The sequence below is a fragment of the Vicia villosa genome, linkage group LG6, assembly GCF_029867415.1.
Source record: "Vicia villosa cultivar HV-30 ecotype Madison, WI linkage group LG6, Vvil1.0, whole genome shotgun sequence".
NCBI classification, from domain to species: Eukaryota; Viridiplantae; Streptophyta; class Magnoliopsida; order Fabales; family Fabaceae; genus Vicia; species Vicia villosa.
In genome coordinates, this window is record NC_081185.1 from 154889634 (window position 1) to 154914430 (window position 24797).

General features: G+C 34.2%; 3 protein-coding genes across 5 annotated transcripts; 1 reads left to right on the plus strand and 2 right to left on the minus strand.

Moving 5' to 3' along the window:
- The first annotated feature begins 15 nt into the window (after positions 1 to 15).
- LOC131610649 (trihelix transcription factor GTL2-like) lies at positions 16 to 2482 on the plus strand. Its single transcript, XM_058882654.1, has 2 exons — positions 16 to 1179; positions 1297 to 2482. The coding sequence occupies exons 1-2, from the start codon at positions 662 to 664 to the stop codon at positions 2378 to 2380; spliced, it is 1602 nt and encodes a 533-aa protein (XP_058738637.1). The 5' UTR covers positions 16 to 661; the 3' UTR covers positions 2381 to 2482.
- Positions 2483 to 7881: 5399 nt separating this feature from the next.
- On the minus strand, positions 7882 to 9945 carry LOC131612865 (protein IQ-DOMAIN 19-like). Of its 3 annotated transcripts, none has more exons than XM_058884614.1 (4): positions 9760 to 9945; positions 9250 to 9653; positions 8778 to 9029; positions 7882 to 8708 (listed from the first exon to the last, which is right to left on the minus strand). In XM_058884614.1, the coding sequence occupies exons 2-4, from the start codon at positions 9592 to 9594 to the stop codon at positions 8199 to 8201; spliced, it is 1107 nt and encodes a 368-aa protein (XP_058740597.1). In that variant the 5' UTR covers positions 9595 to 9653; positions 9760 to 9945; the 3' UTR covers positions 7882 to 8198. The 3 variants fall into 3 exon arrangements, with proteins under 3 accessions (XP_058740597.1, XP_058740598.1, XP_058740596.1); XM_058884615.1 differs by having other exon boundaries at positions 9756 to 9945; XM_058884613.1 differs by having other exon boundaries at positions 9250 to 9945.
- Positions 9946 to 18939: 8994 nt separating this feature from the next.
- Positions 18940 to 20050, minus strand: LOC131610650 (probable ribose-5-phosphate isomerase 3, chloroplastic). The gene has a single exon (XM_058882655.1). It carries the CDS (start codon positions 19921 to 19923, stop codon positions 19081 to 19083), a length of 843 nt encoding a protein of 280 aa, XP_058738638.1. The 5' UTR covers positions 19924 to 20050; the 3' UTR covers positions 18940 to 19080.
- Positions 20051 to 24797: the final 4747 nt, after the last annotated feature.

The window sequence follows — 24797 nt, forward strand, 5'->3', positions numbered from 1 at the left end:
TAGAGTGAGAGCCGAAGGTATGATTAAACCAAGTTTTTTATGTATACATTTTAGTAATGTTTTTCTGATATTGATCATGAACGTAGTGTGAAATTGAATGCCTTGTTTGCGTGAAAGTAGCCAGCTAGTACAGTTGTTCACACTTGTGTACCTGATGTAACCATCAATTATATTGTGACAGCACACACGAGCAACGTTTATGATAGTGGTTTGGGTCCCACGTTATCTTTTTTGTGTACTATTATTTTGCCTTTTGGCCCACGATTCTGTCGCTAGACACTGCCTCAGAATCTCAGACTTATTACTCATCTCTTTCCTCTTTCATTTACTATTAGTTACTGTATATCTCAGGATTCATTTTGAGTTAAAAAAAGTATTTATTATTGATATAATGCTTTCTCTATGGAGTTTCCTACCACATAATAAAATATATAATACTCAAATTACTAAAGTTGCTACTACGTGGAATGAATATAAATGGTGTATAACAAAGGCTTTCATGTTTGCAAAAAATAATAGTAGATGGACGAACTGAGTCACGTGTGGTGTGACTGTGCACAATGCAATTTGGAAGCTAAACGTCCAGTCCACTATAGACTAGTAGACAGTAAAGAAGTTGCACGTGGTGAACATGTAGTACGATACATGAAACAGTGTTTGTATGATCCTGAAGATTCCTTTCCTTAAAATCATTGGCCCCACTCTCTGTTCCTCTTCACATGCCGTTAGTTGCACTATCGTCATCTTCTCAGACTCACTTACTCCATTTATCCATGCTCCCCACGCATTTCTATTATTCTTTCTAGTCATGCATGGTAGAGTAAAGGTGGTAGCAGCAAACATGTTGGATGAAGGAGTATCAAAGCAGTTTCAGTTTCAGCCAATGAGGACTACTACTACTAGTCTTCTTCATGATCCATTCTCACTTCAAACTCAATCTAATAATAATCTCTCCTACCCATCAATATTATCGTCATTGCCTCACCACTCTTCCAAACAACATCACAATCACACCACCACCTTTAGTTCTGCATTCAACTTCCAGATCCAAAATCAATTACCATTGTCACACTTGATCGATTCCGGATGGACTAACGGCGAGCTTCTTGCACTTGTCAATATTAGATCTACTGTTGAAAATTGCTTCCCAGATCACCTCATATGGGATAATGTCTCTAGGTAACTAAAAAAATTTAAATCCTTAGCTCTATGATTTATTCTGGTACTGTATTACTATTATTATTATTATTATTATTATTATTATTATTATTATTATTATGATGATTGTGTATTCAGGAAGCTTGAAGAAGTTGGGATTAAGAAGAGTGCTGACAAGTGCAAGGAGAAGTTTGAAGATGAGAATACATCATTGAAGATCAATAATCATAATGATTTTGCTAGTGAACTTCAAACTCTCTATCAACACGAAGAAAATTCAAGAGATGAGGATAACATCGACATTGTAGTGAGCAAACAATGTGGTTATGATGACAAGGTGGACAGAAATAGAAAGAGGAAGAATCGTCGGCGCGATAGATTTGAAATGATGAAGTGTTTTTGTGAGACCGTGGTAAACAAAATGATGGCACAACAAGAAGAAATACACAATAAGCTAATTCAAGACATGTTCAAAAGAGATCAAGAGAAGCTTGCCAGAGAAGAAGAATGGAAAAAGCAAGAAATAGAAAGGATGAACATGATGACACAAGAACAAGCTATTTCAAATCATAGACAATCCACCATAATTGATTTCTTGAATAAACATCTTTCCACAAATGAAAACAACATTGTCAACAACAAAACTACAAAAGCATGTTCTTCTTCACAATTGCACTCACAAAACGCTAATAATCATGAACCCTCATCAACATCCCCAGATCAAAACCCTAGCTCGAGCGAAACGGCATTACTAGTTCCTTCAACTTCTTCCAACAACATCAATAACAACAATAAGAATCCAGTGTTAGAGGATAAGAGAAGGTGGCCAAGAGATGAAGTGTTGGCACTGATAAACCTCAAGTGTTCTACAACTGTAATAAACAGAAGAAGCAACAAGAATAGTATTGAAAAGAAAAAGGAAGAAAATAAGGGACCTGTGTGGGAGAGAATCTCTGAAGGGATGTCAGAGTTAGGATACAAGAGAAGTGCAAAGAGATGTAAAGAGAAATGGGAAAACATAAACAAGTATTTTAGAAAAACAAAGGATGGCGATGTGAATAAGAGGAAAAGGAGAATGGATTCAAGGACTTGTCCTTATTTTCATCAGCTAAGTTCTTTGTATAATCAGCAGCAGCATGGAAAGGTGATTGCTCCTCAAAAGCAATTAACAGTCAATTCAGTTGGCCAAATTGATGATCAACCTCAAGCTCAAAGTGATTAATCTTCCTTTTATTAATTTTGGGACTGTCATTGATTTGAATTGGTTTATCACTTTTCCATTTTTTAGGATATAACAATAGTAATTATTCAACTATATATTTTATAGTTTCTTATAGTAACAAGATATTCCTTAACACATTTTCTAACTCAATCTCTTTATTTTGTTAAATTTCATATAAATCCTATCAAAATTATATGAGTCCCACCTGACTTGCTGGAAGCATATCAATTTTAACAAGTTTTTCTTTTGAATAAGAAAAGGAAAATGAAAAGACGTGTGCAGAAAGTTTTAAGCTTATTTTTATTTAATGAGAAACTAATGTTTAAATATTAAAAAAATAATAACTTGAAGGGAAATATTAATTGCTCCATAAATCTAGCAACCACCACTATTAACTAAGAGGAACATAAAATAGGAAACTAACTAATAAAAAATGGAGCATCCAAAAGCACGATTCAACATTCCTTCTTGCTTTGGAGGCTGCAAAAGTTTTTTTTTCCCCTTAAAAATTCAAACATGCTAAGTGAAAACGACTTGGTAAACATATGAGCAGTTTGATATGTTGTTTTACAATAAACCAAACTTATATCGCTATTTTCTTACACTTTTCTTAAGTAAAATAACTTGACATTAAAGTGTTTGGTCTTCCTGCAAAATATTGGATTTAATGAGATTGAAATAGCCGCTTGATTATCAACATAAATCTGTGTACTTTGCTTTTGCATTAGACCCAAATCTGCTAAGATATTCCTTAACCAAATAGCTTGTTTTATTGCTGCTGCAGCTACAAACCCAGCTTCCGTTGTTGACTAAGCTACAACTTCTTGCTTCTTTGAATACCAAGAGAAAGCACTTGAGCTTATGTTGAAACAATACCCTGAATTACTCTTCATATCATCCAAGCTACTTGCCCAATCACTATCTGAATAGCCAAATAATTTGAAGTCTTTGACCATGTTGTACTTGAATCCATAATGAATTTCTTTAATGTATCTTACAACTCTTTTTACTGCCTATAAGTGCATTTCATTAGCATAATGCATGAATCTTGACAACAAACTCACTGAGAGTAAGATGTCATACCTTGTTGATGTAAGATACATTAGACATCCAATCAAGTTTCTGAAATCAACTTCATCAACTTTATTAACCAATCCTCCTTGATGAACTTCTCCTTTTGATTCATAAGTGTGTTCATTGTTTTGCATTCATTAAGCTGATATATATCTTTTTTTAAAATATCTAAAATTACGTCATAAGACCAAGATAAGTCATCTCAAAGACATCTTTCATTTCTTACTTGAATTCTTCAACTAGTGCTAGGTTGCTTCCTATTACTAAAAGATCATCATCATAAAAATAAATAATTAAAATATCAATTTCAACATGCTTGACATAAGCGTACATTCATATAGGCTCTTTTTAAACTCAAAGTGCAGCAAATGATCATTAATTTTGTTGTACCAAACTCCCGTGGCTTGCTTTAAGCCATACATATCCTTTTTAAGTAAGTAGACTTTTTCTTCTTGGCCTTTGATCACAAATTGTTCTAGTTGCTCAACATATATCTCCTCCTATAGAAAGCAGTGAAGAAAAGCCGACTTAACATCTATATGAAACACCTCTCACCCCTTTTGTGCAACAATGGAAAGTAGTATCCTTAATGTGTTGTGTCTTGATACATTAGCATAAGTAAATGAATAATCAAATACAAAAATTTGAGAAAATCCCTTCACAACAAGTCTTGCTTTGTCTTTGTTTATAAAGATGTTGGGGTTGAATTTGGTTCTAAATACTCATTTCACTCCAATGACCTTTCTATCATGTGGCCTTGGAACTAGGTCCCAAGTTTGATTTTATTTTCAATCAAGGACAACTCCTCCTGCATCGCAGCTATCCATTTCTCATCTATGACAACTTCAAAATTGGCAGGTTCAAATACAACTATGTTGTATGCTGTCGCATTGCTTCTTTGATAGATATCAACGACTAGCATTGTTTCGCGAACTACTAGATCATCTACTTTATCTTCAAGCTCCAATAAAACATTATGATTCTGCTCTGGATCACTCCAACACAAATTTTTGTCCTTTATGAAATGCACGACTCTACTTACCAAATTATTTTCAGTTTGAGGTTGAGAATTTTTGTAAACTTTAGAGATTGTGTTGTAGCCAATAAATATTATAAGTTCGGCCTTTTTGTTAAGTTTTTCCTACTTATATTAGGGTACATGTGAGTAGCATAAAAGACCAAATACTTTTAAAAAAGTTCAGAGAAGTTTTAAAACCAAACTAAGTCTCAAATGGAGTTTATTTTGCAAAGCTCACGTAAGGAGCTTGTTTTGAATAAAAACAATAGTACTTGCAAATTCAGCTCATAACTTCTTTGAAAATTCTTTTTGATGATGCATACATCTATTCATCTCTATGATTGATTTATTTTTCCCTTTCACTCACTCCATTTTGTTTGGGAGTGTAAGGGGCACTCAACTGATGCTTGATCCTTGTTTCTTCACACCATTGTTGAAACTGATTTGATACATATTCTTTCCCATTATTTGATCTCAAAATTTGAATACAAAATTGCTTTTATTTTTAACATAAGCTTTGAATTTCATAAACACTGTTGATACTTTTAATTTGTACCTAAGAAAATAAATCCAGCACATTACAGTAAAATCGTTAATACAAGCAATATAATACACTACTACAAAAAAGACATTTAACAACGGTTGAAAAAGATATTTAACCACACAGGTCCTAACGTTGGTATGTAGAGTGTTGTTGTAAATGTATTACTTACAATCACAGTCCTGAGACCGTTTTAATATACTGGAAAGCGCGCGCGATATCACAACGATTAGTTAGCTCAACCGTTGTGATAGACCTAAAGGTCCCAAGTTCAATTCTCAATAGTGTCATATAGGAGTATATATTATTGTGGCGTTCAATATACAACCATAATTAGTTTTTATAACCGTTGTCAAAATATATGATTTTTTTATGGGCAATGCTAACGAGTGTCCCGGGGGCACTGGTTAAGAGTTTAAAATGATATATTTTGTTTATTAAATACTTGTATTAAATGTAATGAAAATTAAAATAATTGACTTTTCTAAGAAATACAAGGTATGTTTTTCTTGAAAATACTTGTATTCAATGCATTGGAAGTTTAAATTATTGATTCATTTAAAGAATATTGTCTATATTTGAAATCCTTAACCAGTGCCCCTAGGGCACTCATTAGCATGACCCTTTTTTTATAAAAGGAATTATATGCTTTTGAAGATATAGGGAAAAAGAAATTTGAAAAAAAAATTACATGCATGTAACTATTAAACAACTCGAGGTAGCCAGTCACCGAAAGATCTTTCCAACTTCCAAGAGAAGAAAACATGGAAATTTAAAGAAGCAATAAGTAGAAAGAAACTTGACACGCGTGCAAATCTTTTGGATTTTAGACTTTCAAAGATTATAGAGGAGGAAGAGTCAGAAGAACCAATATAAAAGCTGAAAACCTCTTTGAACTAAAACACAAAAAGAACTTCATTCAAAGAAATCAGAGAAGAAGAAGAATCAAAATGAGTACTTCTGCTGAAACTCCATCCAAAGAAATCAGAGAAGAGGAACAACAAAAACACAAAATGAGTACTTCATTCAATGTTAAGAGAACAAAAGCTGATGTGGCTGCAGAGGTCCAAGTTGCTGAAAGAGACCCTGCTCCTGAACCTTTGAGACCCAGGAGAGCTTTCAGGAAAAAGAGATCAAGAAGAAGAAGGGTGAAAAGGTCAGACATCATCGATTCTGATGATGATGATGAAGCAGATTATACCTGGTCAAACTTTCTCTCAGCCAAAGAATTTAGATATGATTAATAATAATTTTTATTTAATAAATTTTTTTTTGTAAGTTTTTACTATGTCATACTTTTTGTAAGTTTATTGAATGAAATTTTTATTTGTCAACTTAAGGTTACATCTAATCTAGGGCTTTCTTATATGCTACTAGATCAAAACACAGTTGCAACAAAATGAAAATACAGTAAAATACTTAGAAATTATAACACACCAAAATTTAAACCAAAACCATATCAAAAAACTAAAGCATATTCATAACAAAAATATAACTCTAAACCTTAAGCATATGCATATCCATCACAATAATATAATTCTTTTTTTTCACTTCTATATCCAAAAGAAAAACCAAAAGCATATGAAACATGTACAATATACAACATGAACACAAACAAAACAATGTAGAAACAGTAAATATGAACCAAGCATAATATACAACATTGAACGAAATATGAAGCAAGCAACATGTACCCAAAAAAAAGAAGAATGAAAACCGAAGATGAATATTACCGTACTTTGAAGATGAGGACGAAAACAAGAATGAAGATGTTGAAGATTTGCGGATCAAATGAACGAAGAGGGTGAAGATTTGAGTTCCAAATACATGAATAAGATAACGATACAGACTACGCTTCTATTGTCGTCTCTGGTTTGCTTGTTCGCCTAGGACATCTTATTAAAGGAATGCAGAATAAGTTTTGTTTTAATTTACCGGTAAAACCTTTAACCACGGTTGAGTTAATCCACCGTTAAATCATTTTCAATTTATGTTTTCAATAGCGGACTTAAGTGACATAAACTTAATGTATTTGAAAAAATGGAAAAAATGTAGTTGGTGGGAATCGAAGCTTGTTGCACATAATCTATCACCACGGTTTTTAAGAACAACCGTTATTAAATTACTTTTTATAATCACCGAACACTTCAACTTTCACATATTACAACGGTGAATAGGATACTATTGTAACTTTGGCGGTGTTGTATATAATTTTTGAAATAATGATAAAGACTTTCATATAGTGATAGAGTTCTTTGTTGTCCATCAAAATCGGTATGAATAAGTTGGGGATTTTGGTTCGCCCTCCACCTACTTGTAAGAAGTGGCTTCACATTCGGTTAGCTTTTCTGTTAAAGAAGGAACTCCATGATTCAATTGATCTTTTACCATGTAATTCATTCTCAAATGATGGAAATGTACCAACCTTTGTGCCAAAGATCAGTTGCCCTTGTTGTAAATAGAAAACTATATTATTCCTCCTTCATTGGATAAAATGAAAAGCTTCTGGTCTTCATTTTGACTTTGAACTTTTCATGGTTTGTTGGGTCATTGTTTATACAATTTTTATCTTCAATGATAACTTTGTATCCCTTTTCAAGTAGTTTTTAAACACTAAGCAAGTTTTGATTAATTTCAGGTACACGGACTCGCCGGACCCTTTTCAGTGATGATTTTGGCAAGAGATATATTGTTTTGGTCTTTTGGATTTTGTCCTTTACAACTAAAACAAATCTGGGTTTCTATATATATGTGGCTGTGTACCTTCTTCAATGTAATCTGTTCTGTTGTTCTTTGCCTTTTCTGGTTAACTTCAGAATCATTTGACTTAAGAGACTAAATTGGACCAAGAGGTAAAGTTAAGAAAACAATAAAGATATTTTGCCTTATTTATATTAATGTTCTTCATGATTTTGGTTTTAATGATACATTTAGTTCATGAATAATGACATCATTTTTCATTCTGTTAAACTCTCTATCTCGGTTAATGACAGGTCTGCTAGTTTTTTCCTAAGAAAAAGGTGTCATGCAAATACTATTAGCAATTAATCAACCTTGATCCATAAAGGAATGGACAAAGCAACACTAAAATTTGTTCCACTTCATGCTGCGGCCATTCATTCGTTCAAAATTGAATCATATTAACTTATTTTATAACAACTAAGGAATTATAATAGAGAATTCATTCACATGTAGTACGAATCATCACTAGTAGTAACCCTGCAGCTATCAAAAGAATCTCGTTTACTCTCCTTCATCGAATTAACAATCCAATGATCATACCTTGCTGAATGTGACAACATATTATGCTTCAACAAACCACCACCTTCTACACTCTTGCCACTCTTTTGCTTTGTTCCTAGTTTTGGTCTTTGTCTCGGTTCACTACTAGACCTTGTTTTTGCCTTTGATGATTCCGTCTTGTTCATGTAATTCGGTGATGACCATGATTGTCTAGGAGGTACCATGTCACGCTGAGATGTTGTCGGCTTCAAATAATCGATCATTTCTTTGAAGTATTTTTCTGGACTGTTTGGTTCTGTGATGACTTTTGTAGTATTATTGTGATTATTCTCCTTCTTCAATTGATTTGAATAATATGCCATTGAATCATACTTTCTGCTTTTTACATCTAGAGGACCGCTTCTACTTCTCATTACTCCCAACATTTCTTCCACACTCATATTCTTCGAATCCTGTCATAAGTTGTTTTCATAAGTTTTCTTAACATAGTTTTAAAAGTAAGAGTTTCTGAAGAGGCTTACTTGATATTGTCTTTGTTGTGTCTTGTGATGTTTGAAGTAAGGAACTTCGGTGTGTTGTGGAGGTTGTTGTATTTCGAGTGGATTTACTTCTTCTTCGGCCATCTTAATCCTTTTGATTCGAGCTCGAACTTGTATGGACATCAACGCGTGCATCCCTCGCAGTGTTGCGGTTGTTTGTTTCCTTACAAGGTGACCCCTCACTAGTGCTTGTAACTTCACTAAGCCTCTTAAAGCATGCAGTGCCCTCCTTGCCTGCAAATTTTTTACATATCTTATATCATAAACTATCTAGTCGCAACACTTCAGGTTGAAGACATATCTGGTGTCTGACACCAACAATAACACACGATTACATATAATAAAATCATTTCTTAAATTATTATCAGTGTCTATGTGTCTGATTCAGTGCTCAGAGTTATAAGATTAAAATGTCTAAAAAAAATGGATGAATATAGAGAGAAGTTATTAATACCAAATAGGAGCGAAAGGAAGCTTGAATCCTTGTAGCAGCTCTTCTTACAAATTCAGCAGCTGTTCTTGGAGTCTGAGTTTGGAACATTAAGGCTTGAATTTGCAATTTCGGAGAATCAATTGAGTCAAAAGACTGGGAAACTTTATGAGCTATTATCTTTCCAGTTGATCTTCCACCTGTCAGTTTTCGGAAGCTCCATTTTCGCTTCACTACCATTTTATTACTACCGCTATTATTGACCGCGTTCGCTGCCTTATTCTCCGAGCAGAAAGTATCAATCTGCTTGAAGTTCTCTTCTTTTTTCCCAAGAAGAAGATTTCTAATCCATTTGCTTGCCTTTCCCATTTCTTCTTCTTCTTCTCACCTTAAAAAATTCTACTTAATGGCCTAATAGGATGTTATAACTAAACAAGAAGAATAACAAATGTTAAGGCTATAATGATCTCAAATAATAAATATATTTAAGAGATATAATCTTGTTACATACACATAAATTATATATATACCTACTTTTTCTTATTGCATGTAAGTACTAATTTTTTCTGATATTTGACTATGTATTTTTGGCATTGGCCTGCAAAGGCTTTCTCTGATAAAGCCATTTGCCACTTTCCTGTAATTTCCTATATATAATTAGAGAATAGTAAATAGTTATTTCGGTTTCGTCTTTAATTGTCGAAAATACTTTTGTAATAGTCTTTGAATGTATAAAAATTATAAAACGTCTGATTCTTAATTAAATTTGAGTACATTCAGAGATTACTGTGACAACGACCGAGACATTATATATTTAAATAAAATGATTATTGCACTTTTATTCTCATCAAGAGACGCAATTTTTTCCTACTAGAATATGAAGTAATTTTTATGGGACCATGCAGTTAAAATCAAAAGATGTTTCTTTATCAAATCCTGACAACTAGTTTGAGGTATGCATTTAAATATTCGATGACACTGTCTTTTTATGAAAGAAGAAGGTAAAAACATCACTGTTTTACAACGTTTTCTTTTGTTACTATAAGGCTTTAACCAGGATTCAAGGGTCATACAATGCTTGCACGCAAATGCTAAGAAAATTAATTAAGATGTTAACCTTTTTTTTAATCATATATCAGTGACCATTTTAGTCTCAGAAGATGAATAATGTTGAACATAAAAGATAAATTTACATGAATTAATAAAAAATGTTGTTGACTTTTGTTTTTATCTATATGTTGTTGTAGTGTTTTGGGTTTGGGTTTGATCTAGTCAAGGATATTCTCCACCGTTAACTATTGAGAAATTGAAAGATTCCAACAACCTCTCACATCAACTTACCAGAAGATATAGTGCTACTAATGTTTAGTTAATATAACTTTTTGATTCTTTATATCTTTTATGTTTTTCTCTTACCATGATTACACTATTTTATTAGACGTGTGGTGTGTCTCTCACAAAGTATATCCCAAGTTTAAAATGCTTTCTCGTTGACCCTCTTAAGTTGCCTCCAAAACTGGTATCAGAGCTTTTGGTTCTATCCGGGGATAAGAGTTCTTAGTATGCTCCGTGGTTGCATCTTTGTCTGATCTTCCACATCAGAAAAGAAGGGTAGCATTGTGAAAGAGTTGTTGAGCTGCAGTCATAAGTTTCGCCGTGCAGTTTGGATTAGAGAAAATAGATGGAAGAATTGTTTTTGACTTGTGGAAAGTTCTAGTCAAAGATGTGTTAATACAATTAAGATTACATAAGGTGCAAGATTATGTCGGTGGTTGAAGAGCTTCCTGCCAACAAGGAAGTTACACCATAAAGTTTCAACCTGATTTTCGGCATGTGAAAATTCTTGGAGTGGTTTACCTTCAAGAAAAATTTATTCTTCATGATAAAGTATATTATTGTCGGTGACGACAATGTGAAATTCTTGAAGTGATTTATCTTCAAGTGAATTATATTTTTCATGAGAGAGTATGATAGTTTTTAAAACTATGATTGTCGGTGAAGACAATGAAAGTTGTATTATTTTTAATCAAGGTGGAGATTGTTAAGATTGATTAAAAATATACATATTGATACTTTTTATGGTGGAGTACGATTTTCGGTGACGACAATGAAAGCTTACGTATTATTTTCAATCAAGGTGGAGATTGTTGTGTTTGGTTAAAAATATATATGTTGAAGAAGTCCCACATCGCTTAGTTTTGTGAAGGAAGAGGGAGTTCAACACTATATAAAGGATTCAAGTTCTTCGTTACAAGATGTACCAATCAAAAGCACTTTAAGCTAGTATTTGATTTTCCTTATTTTCTCTTATACTCTTGTTTTAGAGCCTTGTGAGGGATAGTTAAATATTTGCTTTGAAGTGTGCGGGTGTATTGGGGCCTTGGGGTGGTTGAAGGTAGTCTATGTGTTGTAACAATTTTTACATAGTGTTATTCTCTGGTTGTCATTTGACAACGGTCGTGGTTTTTCTTTGGTTTTGGAGTTTCCACGTTAATCTCTTATGTTTATTTTGTTCCTCCTTTTTCTCTATGTTATTTTCCCAACATGATGGAGTGGATATCAGATCGACCAACAAAATTTGTATTTAATTTTTATTGACTTGAAAAAGACGTATGCTAGAATGTCTAGAGAGATTTTCTGATAAATCCTAGAAAAGAAAGATGTTAGGAATTCATATATTCAAGCTAATCCAAGATATGTATGAAGATGTATCCACTAGTATGCGGACATAGGGTGGAGAGACGAACTATTTTCCCCGAGCTTTTACAGTTTTACTTTAATTTTGGATGTGTACTCGCGTGACATATCCAAGATCTAGCACCGAGATGCATATTTTTTATAGGTGATATAGTTCTACTTAAATAGTCAAAAGATGATTTAAATGAGAGGTTGGAGACTTGAAGACGAGTTTTATAAACACATAGATTTGATCTAAGCAGAAATAAGATGGAGTATATGGAATGTAAGTTCAAAAAATAGTGAAGCGGTTCTAACCTAGAGAAGAAATTTGGAGACCATATCATTCCACAAGTTACGTAGTTTAATTTATCTTTGGTTTGCAATACAAAACGATGAAGAAAAAGAAGAGGATGTAAAATTTCGAATTCAAGCTGAGTGGCTGGAATAAAGGAGGATTTCAGGGGTTTTATGTGACATAAAGGCACCACTAAAGCTAAAGCAAATTTTTTGTCAAATTGTAGTAAGACTTGCGATGTTGTATGGGATAAATGTTTGAGGGTTAAGAATCCATACGAGAATACAGTAAGTGTAACGAAGATGAGGATGTTGAGTTGGATGTGTGGTAAAACTAGACAATATAAAATTAGAATTGACAATATTAGAGAAAGTGTTGGGGTAGCATCTATAGTGAAAAAGATGATCGAAAATAAGCTTAAGTAGTTCGGGCATGTAGAGAAAAGACCTATAAAATCTATGATAAGAAGAGTAAATCAGATTGAAAGAATTCAAACAACTAGAGGTTGAGGAATTCCTAAAAAACTATAAGAGAGAAGTTATTAAGAAATATATTCATATTAGCGATTTGGACATAAACACGGTATTAGATAGAACATTATAAAAAAAAGTTAATATATGTAGTTGACTCCACTTGGGATCAGTGTTGGTTGTTGTTGTTGATCACATTGTGATTTTTCACATTAACCTACTAGAATATTCAAACGGAACCTTCTATAACTCTACGTATGGTTCTCTCTCTCTCTCTCTCTCTCTCTCTCTCTCTCTCTCTCTCTCTCTCTCTCCATGATCACACCATGATAACTAGAATATTCACAATATGGTTTTTAACAGGAAGTCATTGTATTTTAAGCAGTGTGGAACTCATTAACCATAAGAGAAAAATATGGTAGTTGGAGTATGAAGATGGTTTGGTGGCCGGAGTGAAGAAGTTGAATAGTAAACACCCTTAGTATTTTTAAATCTCTCAAACTCTCGATATATGAATCACACAAAACTGAAAGTATTTAAAAGGGTTTTTCAATACTTTTATATAGTTCCAAGGGTTTTCAATTTTTTAGAATAATGAATCTTAAGAATCTTTCCATTTTCTTATCTAAGTTTCTCTCACTAGAATTTCACCACTCTTAATTTTGAACCAATAAAAGAGCTAAAAAAACGTCTTTTAAATATTCATGAGATATGTAATGTGTTCCCTAAAACACATTGTATTTCACGAAATTGCAAGAACACATTCGCTCCATCATGGCACACAACACTCTAGACACACTGCGTTTTTACAAATCACATTCCATTTTTGAAATATTTCAAATTTATTTTTAAGTCAATCACCACAATTCTCCACATTGTCTTTAAAACCGACGGTGATGTCAATTTACCCATCAATCATCTTGTCGTTTTGTCTAGATATTGTTTTATTCTTAAACGAACTTGATCAAGTCCATGAAATGCTTAAACCTGATATGGAAAATGATTTAGTGAACGCATTTGTTGGATTCTATTCTGATGTCACCTTCTGAACCACAATCTCCTTAGACTCCATCATGTCCCTCATAAAGTTCAAACAAATATCAATGTGCTTTGTCCTTTCATGATGCATTTTATAATTGACCAAGTGAATGACACTAACTATTCCAATGTATCTTCACACATTCTTGAGTGACCCCTAACACCTCAATCATGTCTTTCAATCATATATTTTACTCGAGTAGTAGATAACGCAACCATTGATTGTTGATATGACTTTCAATTTATAGTTGTTCTAAACAACATAAACACAAATTTTGATAGGATTTTCTATTGCCCATATTACTTACACAATATGCACCTACTAAGCCCTTCAAAAGTCATTCTTTTGAACTACATTTGTGTACTTTAAACCACCTTTAAGGAACTGCTAAGTATCTCAGCACCCACTTTAAAACTTGCCAATAAACTTGATTAAGATTGACCATAAACATATTTACTATGCTTATTGCATATGCTAAGTCTGATCTATTACAAACCATATCATACATGATGCTTCCAACCCTATTTTCATAACATGTACTTTTCCTTGTATTCTTTTATTCTTTAATTTAAAGACATTGCATAACCTAAAAAAGCTTTCTATGATTATTCAAAGAAGTGTTGAAAATTTTAGCATCTTGCATTCGAAATTTCTCCACCACTTTTTTTAAGTAACCAAATTGAGATCAGAACAATTCACACCTCTTTGACCTCATCGATCTCTCTCTTTCTAGAGCTTGTCATGAAGATATCATCCACATAAAAAGAAGATAGAGAATGAATTTCTCAATCCCGTGAAAAGGGGGCAGAGGTTAATAGACTTATCCCCAAAAATAAAACTTCACAAACATTTTAGGTCCGATAAAACAAAACCAGGGATTTTAAAATACGCTGAAGCAAATCACACCACGAAGAGATCCTGGAAGCATCTCAATGAATTAATCCAATAAGAGTATTACAAGACATCACTAAAAACGTGATTCTTTATAATGCAAATCAATTACAAGATAACCAAAGCCGCTTTAAACAACTTGACTTAAAAACACTTTACATATAAATTCATTCAAGATATAATTGAATTTATGATGATCCATTATGTTTGATGCATCACAAGCCTAAGCTTACACATTAAATCTCTATAAGCAAGATCAAACCTAAATAACATATTGGAATCGATTTTCAATATATCAGACCACCAAGCAGAGATGGATTTAGGATTCCTCCTTGTACCTGTGGATAAAAGAATGTGTTTCAAGTTACCGTACCTTGTCGTCAAGACTTTCGCCCAGAGAGAATTAGATCCTTGCAAAATCTGCCAAATCCATTTGAATAACAGAGCCACGTTAAACTCATTAAAACTCTTAAAACCCAGCCTACCGTTCTCCTTCGACATACAGAGTAAGTCCCATCTGACCCAAGTAATCTTCCTCTTGATTGCATTGCTGCCCCACAAAAAATTATTGTGTATCTTCTCGATCTTCTTGTAAACTCCAATCGGCGCTTTGAAGAATGGAAGTTGGAAAATAGACGAACTAGAAAGGACCAATTTAATCAAAGAAATTTTGTCACCCAATGAAAGAATCCTACCTTTCTAAGCGCCTAACCGATCCCTGATTTTCTTTAGAAAGGGATCCCACCAAGAAAGAGATTTATGGTTAGCTCCTAAATGAAAACCAAGGAAATCGATTGACTTAATTTGAATCCTGCAATTCAAAAAATTTGTAGTAGCATACACAAAATGATGACTCAAGTTAAATCCTACGAGTCTACTCTTATGAAAGTTCACTCCCAACCCCGAAACTGCCTCAAAACCACTTAGCACCACCTTGAGGGCCCAAACCTGTTTCCAATTCCCATTACCCACCAAAAGAGTATCGTCGGTAAATTGCAGAATGTTCACATGACATTTACCTTCAATACTGAAAGCTGACAATTCTTCTACTTCTTCCGCCTTCCTAACAAAAGCACTGATCCCTTCACCTACGATGACAAACAGAAAAGGCGACAGAGGATCCCCTGCCTAAGACCTCTACACACCTCAAAATCTTTCGAAGGACTACCGCTGACAAGCACCGACATCCAGCTCGAGCAAACCAATGCCTCCATCCATTTCTCCCAAAGCTCCCCGAGCCCCAGTCTCCTCAACATAAACTTAAGAAAACACCAATTAACTCTGTCATACGCCTTTTCGAATTCGAATTTAAATAAAAGACATCCCTTCTTTTCTCTAACCGCATAATCAACGACCTTATTAGCTACTAAGACACCATCCAAGAGATTCCTACTAGGGACAAAATCACATTGAGTTTTTGAAATAATCGAACCCAAAACCCTCTTCAATCTCGTTATTTAACTTTGTTTCCTATAGGAGTGTCAGCCGCTGAAGGTCGCATCCTACAGGTCAAAGTCGAAGAACTTCCCTCTAGGTCCAATGCATGAGCAGGTCCGGCGCATTGTTTTTTATTTTAAACTAATGGAGTTCGTTGATTGCTCATTGACCATGATCGATGCTTACCTGTTGTATGATTTTGTTGAGCGGTGGCACTTAGAGACATCTTCATTTCATCTTTCATTTAGGGAGATGACCATCACTTTGGATGATGTCTCCGCATTGTTTCTTCTCCCCATTGACAGTAAATTCTTTACTGGTACTATCATTAACCATACGACAGCGTCACTCTAGGTTGTGATATTTATGGTGAGGGTGAAGATGGATTGAAGGTGAGTGAACAAAAAGTAGTATCGTGTGGAGAGAATTCATGTAGAGGAAGAATGAAGGATTTTGAAAGTAGTATCGTATGGAGAGAATTCGTGTAGAGGAAGAATGAAGAGGTTTAACCCATTAAAAACATTTCTTAAGTTTCAAAATCCTTTCTTAACAAAATATGGAAGTGACGAGGATGATGAGTCGGGAGATTGGAAAATCGGCGATGATGAGATTTGGTGATTTTGTTGTGACCTGCAGGTGGTGGAGAGTTTGTGAGTTGTTTTGAGGTGTGGTAGCATACAGAAAAAGGTGAGGACGCTGATGAACTTTTTCGTGAAAGACAGAAAGCTGATTGGTGAAAGAAAATCTGAATAGCGGCGCTGATCCCCCCTTTCCATAAATGACATCTTGCTTTGTATATTGCCCAAATAGGGCTTGTGAGAAGACTGTCACGCCCTTGTGCCTTTATCATTATTTATTTTTGTAATTGTGTAATGGACTTTCATGAATATAATAAATGGACTTGGCATTGAATGAATATTTGAAAAATAACTTGAACTCTTGAACCATTTTTAGCAAGCTTGAGTTAACTCTTGACAAATCATATGCTTAAAAATTTGGATCTAATCAAATAATCTTAACCACCAATTAGGATTTATAGAGTTACTTGAATAAACTTCAAATCCAACTCATATTGCCTTCTTAAAAAGCCCTTTACTCTGATCACCGATCTGATTCACCTCTTATCACAATCCACAAGCAAATGAAGGAATAAACATGTCCTGAGCAAAATGAATCCACAAATTCGTTTCTTATGCCATGACTCACGGTTAAACTTCAATCTGACATAACAATAATGCTTTAAAGAATCCTTGAAGAATATAAAACTATAAGTATAGAATATCACAGTAAACCCTAATCCACTAAGTCTCAATTGATGAGCATAACCATGTGCAATGAGTGTGAGACCCTCAGATGAAATTTTTTAACTTATGAATTAAGAAGTCTATGAAACAAACCCCAACTCCACATTTCAATGCATACAGAGGAACCAGTCGACACAATCTTATTTGAAGTAGGAAACTCAAAGATTTAGAATAACCCTAACTTCATATGGTTCTGATCCCATGCTTTAAGAGTTTATGAAATGAATGGATGCCATATGCAAATGACCCAATGAATATATGCAGATGAAGATGCAAAGCATAAGCCAATAGAAATAAAATTAAGAGGGAAAATTTTGGGGTGCAACACCAGACAAGCGATTTAGAATGGGGTTGTAGAGTACATGAGGAGGCTGGATGATCTGATAGTAGATGATATCGTCTGGAAACCATACACAGCTCACATGGCTCATTGTCCATTCGACGATGCTGCACTATATTCAGGGCATATGAGGTGGGAGACCTCAGTGGCTAGAAACTTGCCTGGGAGGTGTCTTCGACAATATGGTTATGTCTAGGGTTTTCCTCGACCAGTATGGAGATGGGAGGAAAGTAGCAAGTTAGAAGGTTCTTATGTGCATCTCCATTATGATAAACTACACGATCTACTACATGGAGAAGCAAGAAACACGCCATTAATGACCCAAATTACCTCAAAAATCGATCGAAACACTTGAGTATCCTGAAACAAAAGGGAAATCATTACTGACAAGTTAGGTACTCGTGTCAAGACCTCTCTAGAAACGTCATGTATTATAAAGAAAACATTTAATGCATTTGTTCCCAATGCCAATAGTGATGTCCCACCAAGACTCTTCACTTACTTTAGGCGACTTTTAATCTAAGAAGGTACACGACAATATCCTTATCTTGCGGGGTAAAGACAAGGGTTTGGGACAATTGTTCTGGGTCGTTCGCAAGGCCTAATAAGGGAGGTTCAGATGCAAGAGCGAAGGATGTAAGGGCAAGAGACAAATGTTCCCTCGTTCTCATCCAAAGTAAATAACCCCGCCTTCTGATTCATCATCCAACGTCTAAATCAATCGAATTATTGTCCGCATAGCACGTTGTTTCCCTCACAGACGGTTTGAACCGCTCCCAGAATATAAAAGAAAAACGCGTCATTCTCAAGTATTCACATCCATTCTCATTTTAACATCACTTTAATTGTGTTACTAATTTGAACGTTGGAATGTTAGTCTTTCAGATCAATTCTCATGTCATCGTATCAGAAGTCCCATGCACCTTTTTACGATCTATCTCATTGTTTCATCGATAATTCCAATTTCATATCAGAACCACAACGAAAAGAATTACTTTGAAAAAGTATTTGGTTATAGAAATGATCCATTCCTTCTGTGTTTCGAATTTAGTTGATTATTTACATAAATTCTATATTTTTTTTCAATTATAAAAAAATCTTATTAAAATATCCTTTTTACATAATTAGACAATACACAAATAAAAAACAATTAACATTACATTAAAAATATTATTTTGAGAAAATATGTTATCGGTCAATTTTGAATGGAGGAAGTACTATGACACTTACCCATCACTAACAGCATAAAAGGTTATTGCTTCTCTCTAATTCAATTTTTCTTTTTTCCATTATTTCTTTCACGAAGATATAAAGTTGTAACAGTACACAGACACGTTAAAAAACCAAAATAAAACTCAAAACATAATTTACCGAATCCAGATACAACCAACAACTCAAAATCACTTGTCTTTAACTTCAACCCCAGTTTTCCCAGCAATGATAACAGAGGTAGCCATATTCAAGAACAACCCATGCTCCACCACACCTTCAAGCGCCGATATCTCCGTCCCGGCGGCATTCGCATCCCTAATCGGAGTCTTAAAATACAAATCAACAATATAATTAGAATTATCAGTAACATAGGGTTTCCCACTTTCATCCACTCTCAGTTTCGCATCAACACCTTCCTCTTTGAACAACTCCTGAAGCCTAACCAAATTATATTTCCAACAAAACTGAACCACCTCCACCGGCATAGCCAAACCGCTTCCACCTAAACCGGAGACCAGCTTCGTGTCGTCCACGACGACAACGAACTTCTCCGATGCGGCCTCCACCATTTTCTCACGGAGGAGAGCTCCGCCGCGGCCTTTGACGAGATTAAGAAACGGATCGACTTCGTCCGCGCCGTCGATAGCGAGATCGAGGCGAGGATTATCGTCGAGGATTGATAAAGGAATATTAAGAGATCGTGCCTGTTCTTCTGTGCGTTTGGAGGTTGGAACGCCGATGATGTTGGTGAGTTCGCCTGATTTGAGAAGCTCCCCGAGTTTGGAGACGACGAAGGCGGCGGTGGAGCCGGTGCCGAGGCCGAGGACCATGCCGCTTTTGACGTACTCGACGGCTTTGTCGGCGGCGAGTTTTTTGAGATCGTCTTGGGTTAGGGTTATGGCTTTGATGGAGAGAGAAGAGGAACGGGTGCGTAGTTTAAGGGAGGGAGGTGTGCGTAGGTTAAGGCGCGTGGAGGCATTGTGGAAGGAAGAGGAGAGAGATGGAGGAGATGAGAGGGATAAGGATGCCATTGTTTTATTTGTTTTGTTGATTGATTTTCAACTACACAACACAAACACTTGAGTTTGAGTTTCTCTGTAATCCTATCTTTTTGTTTGGTTGGTGCTGAGACTTGAGAGTTTAGATTTAGATTAACCCAACACAACCACACCATAGGTTTTTATTTTGTTTATAGTTTTTTTTTTAATTATTATTTTTTAGTAATGTTTTACTTTTTTTTACCTTTCATTGAATTTTGGCGATTTTGGTTTCAACGAATTTGGATGCTTCTTCTCCAACAACCAAATATTCTTATTGATGCTGATTCATTCACCTTTTCATGAATGCAGATTCATTCACCTAATTATTTTTATACTTTTTTTTACCAATACCTTATATATATTTTTGAATGAAGATTATCTTCCATATTTTTTATTAATTTTTAAAGAGAAAATTTAATATAATTAAAAAAAAGTTAGAATTAGTGAATTACTTGTATTTGGAACTTTTATTTACAAGAATTTGTATTTGGACTTAATTATGTTTTCTTCCGATTTAATTATGAAAAAATGGGTGATGCACTGATAGTGTAAAATTTTTTTACACTGTCAACCAATCACAATCATGAATCAGGACAAATTATATCGTAAATTTTAAAAAGTTTATATGACATGGCATTTGTAAATTTTAAGAAGTTTATATGACATGATATTTTTACACGGTCAGTATACTACCTTTAACCTTTTAATTATTTATTTAACTAATTTTTTTATTTAATAAAATAAATGATTTTTTTCCTAATTTTAATCGAACCAAACTTGATCCAATTTTAATTTAAACAAATCACATCTAAGTTAATTAATTTATTTTTTAAATTATCCTAATTTAATTTATTTATAAAGTCATTTAAATCTAAATTTAAAAGATAGTAAACATGATAATATTACTAATTAATATATTTTATATTTTGTCAGATTAGAAAGAGCAATGCTACCTTGACACCAAGAATGACATCAAATACTTACACCTGGTTACTATTCATCATGAACAGTGTAAGAATATTTGTGAATAGTAATTTTTAGTGTTAAATAAATTTGGTTAATAAAATATAAAAAATTGGTTAATGAAATGATGAAGTTGGTTAATAAACATTCAGATATTAAAAATAATTTTTTAGTAGTAAATAAAGTTGAATAATGAAAAATAAAATATTGGTTAATAAAGTTATTAAGTGGGTTAATAAACGCCTAGATATTAAAAATAGTTTTTAGTAGTAAAACAAAGTTGGTTAGTAAAATGTAAAATATTGGTTAATAATTGCTCAGGTATTAAAAATAGTTTTTCGTAATAAAATAAAATTGGTTAATGAAATGTAAAATGTTGATTAATAAAATTATGAAGTTGGTTAATAAACGTCCAGATATCAAAATTAATTTTTGATAGTATAATAAAATAGGTTAATGAAATGTAAAATGTTAGATAATGAAGTTGGTTAGTCACACAATTTATATTGAAAATCTTTAATCTAAAAATTAAAAAATAAAATAAAATAATGTATTTTTTTTAAAAAATGATTTGTTATTATAATATTTCATTGTTCACCAATAAACAGTGAAATACGATGTAGATGTAAAAATTGGTGTGAAAATAACATTTTTGTAAAAGAAACCAAATGATAGTTTTTATTCATAAAACTAATGGTGTTGTCTCCCGTGAGAGACCTTAATAGGTCTATCACGTGAAAACCCCTCCTTTAGTTAATTTTTCTACATATTTGTGGAGGTTTTGAACCCCTATATTTTTGTAAAAGCTTCTGATGAAGATCCGACTTTGGAATACAAAGACTTTTGAGCATTTTTAGAGGAGCTTGATCTGTTGGTTAGACAGAGGCATTCTTGACGGTGAAAAGATTAGAAGAATTGATATGCTTGTTTCGGTGTTCAACGAAAAATGGAGAAACTCGATTATGGGATCCTGTTAAAACCAAGAAGGATGTCCGTATGATGATGAATGAATCGACTGATATTGTCTTGATGGTTGTAATCTTCAAGATATGTTGATGTGTTTAGTTGTTTTATTTGCTTATCGTGTTGTTACTTAATGTGTGATTGTCTTTATTTTGTTGTACCTGAATGTTGTCTTGATTCTAAAATGAAAGTTGAATTACAGAGACATTAAATTAGAAAGCTAAAAACCTGACTACAAGATTAACTAAAAAAACTAACAAAATCATCTAGACAGACTTGCTGCATTTGTACATTTTCTACACATATGGCCTATTTGACGACAAATGCCACAACTTCTCTTTTCCTTTTCAACACCGTCCATTTTGGTTCTATTTCAGATACTATTTAGGCGTCCTTTCTTCTTCCTTCATATAGTTGTTAGGAGTGAATTAATGGTAATTTCATGTGTTAAATTAACTGCCTTTTGAGCTTAAAGTGGATAGATCTTGTGAATTTTACGGATTTTAGAGTTAGAATTGAACTTTCGAGGTTTGATGCTAATCTTAGAACAACTTGCATCACTTTGGGTGTTATTTGTGCAGATATTGAAGTTAAGAGGCAAAGACTAGGAAACACGCAGGCGTGGAGCTCTAGAGAGGAGGAATCACAAAGAAGAAAGAAGAATTAAAGGGCGAGCCGCGCCAATGAAGGGGCGAGACGCGCCAAACTCTCTGCCTTGAGTTCGCGCCGCGCCATTACGTGCCGAGGCGCGGTGGCTGTGTTACAAAGTTAAAATATTATAAATAGAAGCCCTAGGCCTCATAAGGAGAAATCTTTGGTGAGCGAAATTAGGAGAGCATTCTGAGTTTGCAGTCAAGAACAACAATTGAAGGCCAAATCTTTACCAATCGAAGATATTCTGTTGATGAAGATGAATCCCTCTATTAATTCTTGTGTGTTCTTCATGTCTATGGAGAGCTAAATTCCTCGTGTTGAGTTTAAGGTAGTAATTAACCTATGAATATACAATATCATTGATTATTTCCTATGAACAATTGTTTGAATTTATTATCAATAAGAAACCTTGTTTTTACTTTACACCATTGTTGAATCTTTGATCGAAAGAAAGGATTTTAACTTTTGCCCTAGGTTACTATATTGATTCAATCCCAATTTGCAGAGATGGAAGTGTGATTGAGTTTTCATAATTATCGTTCCTTATTACCATTATCGATATTGATATTTGGAGAGATCGAATCTCATACCGGTAAAAGTCTATCTAATTTGATTTGCAGACATGGAATCATATTTGAGGATAAGTGAAGATAGTAATTCAAAAGATTGTTCAATTGTGAATTAATTGATAAATTGTATAAGAATAGGTTGATGAACCCTAAAGCTCAACATATTTCCTTAATCGTTAACAAACATTCATTATTTGCATTTAAATTATTGTTTACATTTGATAATATTATAATCATAAAACAAATCCAATTAACCTTTCTCACTCAAAATAATCAACTATAGAACGACAGTGATATTAAACCAATCCCTGTGGATACGATATACTACCGAAAATATTTACCCACAAATACTTTCAACAAATTGGCGCCGTTGTCGGGGATTGGTGTCAATATTGCACGCATTGCAATAGTTTTTATTTTGAGTTTTTGTTACTATTTCATTGATTTGGTTGTTTCACTCGTTTGTTAGTTTGTGCAGAAATTCGTGTATGCGCAGTAAAGTCACCAGTGATCAACTTCTTTTTGATCCCGAGATCGAAAGGACCGCTAGGAGATTAAACAGCAAAGCACGAAGAAGAGCAAACATAGCAAGAACAAGAGACAACGCAACCGCGACATCGTCACAACAACTTGAAGCTATTGACGAGTCGCAAGAAGGACTCTTCTTTCACGAATTATTCACGGAAGAAGAACCGGAAGTTATTATACAACCTACTGTTGTCAACATGGCTGCTACTGGTCCATGTGCTAATAGCCCAAGGCTCAACCCACAGTTCGCTAGAACTGCCGCCAACGGGCGGATTTCAGAATTGAAGACTGGTATCATACAGTTGGTTTGTGCAAGCCCTTTCGCCGGATTGGATCACGAAGATCCATACACACATCTTACTAGATTCTATGAGTTAGCAGGTACGACTGGTGTAGCTCAAGCTGATGAAGAAGCACTGTTCAAGAGGTTGTTCCCACACTCTTTGTTATCTAAGGCAAAAGATTGGTATCTGGATCAACCCGAAACAGTGATGACTGATTGGAATACTTTAGAAGAAAAATTTCTGGAAAGGTTTTACTCTCAAAACCGATTCTTTGAAGCAAAAACAGCAATAGCAGTATTCTCTCAAGGCAGTAATGAATCATTGAATGAAGCTTGGGAAAGATATAAAGCTATGTTGAGAAAGTGCAAAGGACACGGTTTTGCGGAAGTTGATCAAATCCACATGTTCCGTAACGGTCTCACAGCTACAAACAAGACACTCTTGGATGCCACAGCTGGTGGTTCACTTATGTCCAAGACACCTGCTGAAGCTACTCAGATAATAGAGCGAATGGCTCTAAATGATCGTCAGGGCAACCATGATCGAACGGTCAGAGATAGGAAACCCGGAGTATTGGAGTTGAACAACAGTGATGCTCTGCTGGCCCAGAATAAGCTACTAACATCACAAATAGAACTTTTGACACAACAAATGTCTAAATTACCACAACAAATCAAGGAGCTGAATGGGGTATCTAATTCCTATCAAGTTGCTAAGTGCGAGTTATGCAAGGGAGATCATCAAACAGGATTCTGTCCACCAGTTCTGGAAGAAGAAGTGAATTACATGAACAACAACCAAGGACAAAGGCAGAATCAATATCAGAATCCTCCGTATCAACAAGGGTATCCACCAAGAAATAACAATCAAGGTTATCAACAAAGGCCACAGAATTAGGGATATC

Coding starts and splice junctions, on each gene's coding strand:
- LOC131610650 (XM_058882655.1), bottom strand. CDS start 19,923: ATGGCATCCTTATCCCTCTCATCTCCTCCATCTCTCTCCTCTTCCTTC.
- LOC131612865 (XM_058884614.1), bottom strand. CDS start 9,594: ATGGGAAAGGCAAGCAAATGGATTAGAAATCTTCTTCTTGGGAAAAAA. Junction 9,030..9,249: donor CTTCCTTTCGCTCCTATTTG/GTATTAATAACT, acceptor AAAAATTTGCAG/GCAAGGAGGGCACTGCATGC. Junction 8,709..8,777: donor CACAACAAAGACAATATCAA/GTAAGCCTCTTC, acceptor AACTTATGACAG/GATTCGAAGAATATGAGTGT.
- LOC131610649 (XM_058882654.1), top strand. CDS start 662: ATGATCCTGAAGATTCCTTTCCTTAAAATCATTGGCCCCACTCTCTGT. Junction 1,180..1,296: donor ATATGGGATAATGTCTCTAG/GTAACTAAAAAA, acceptor TTGTGTATTCAG/GAAGCTTGAAGAAGTTGGGA.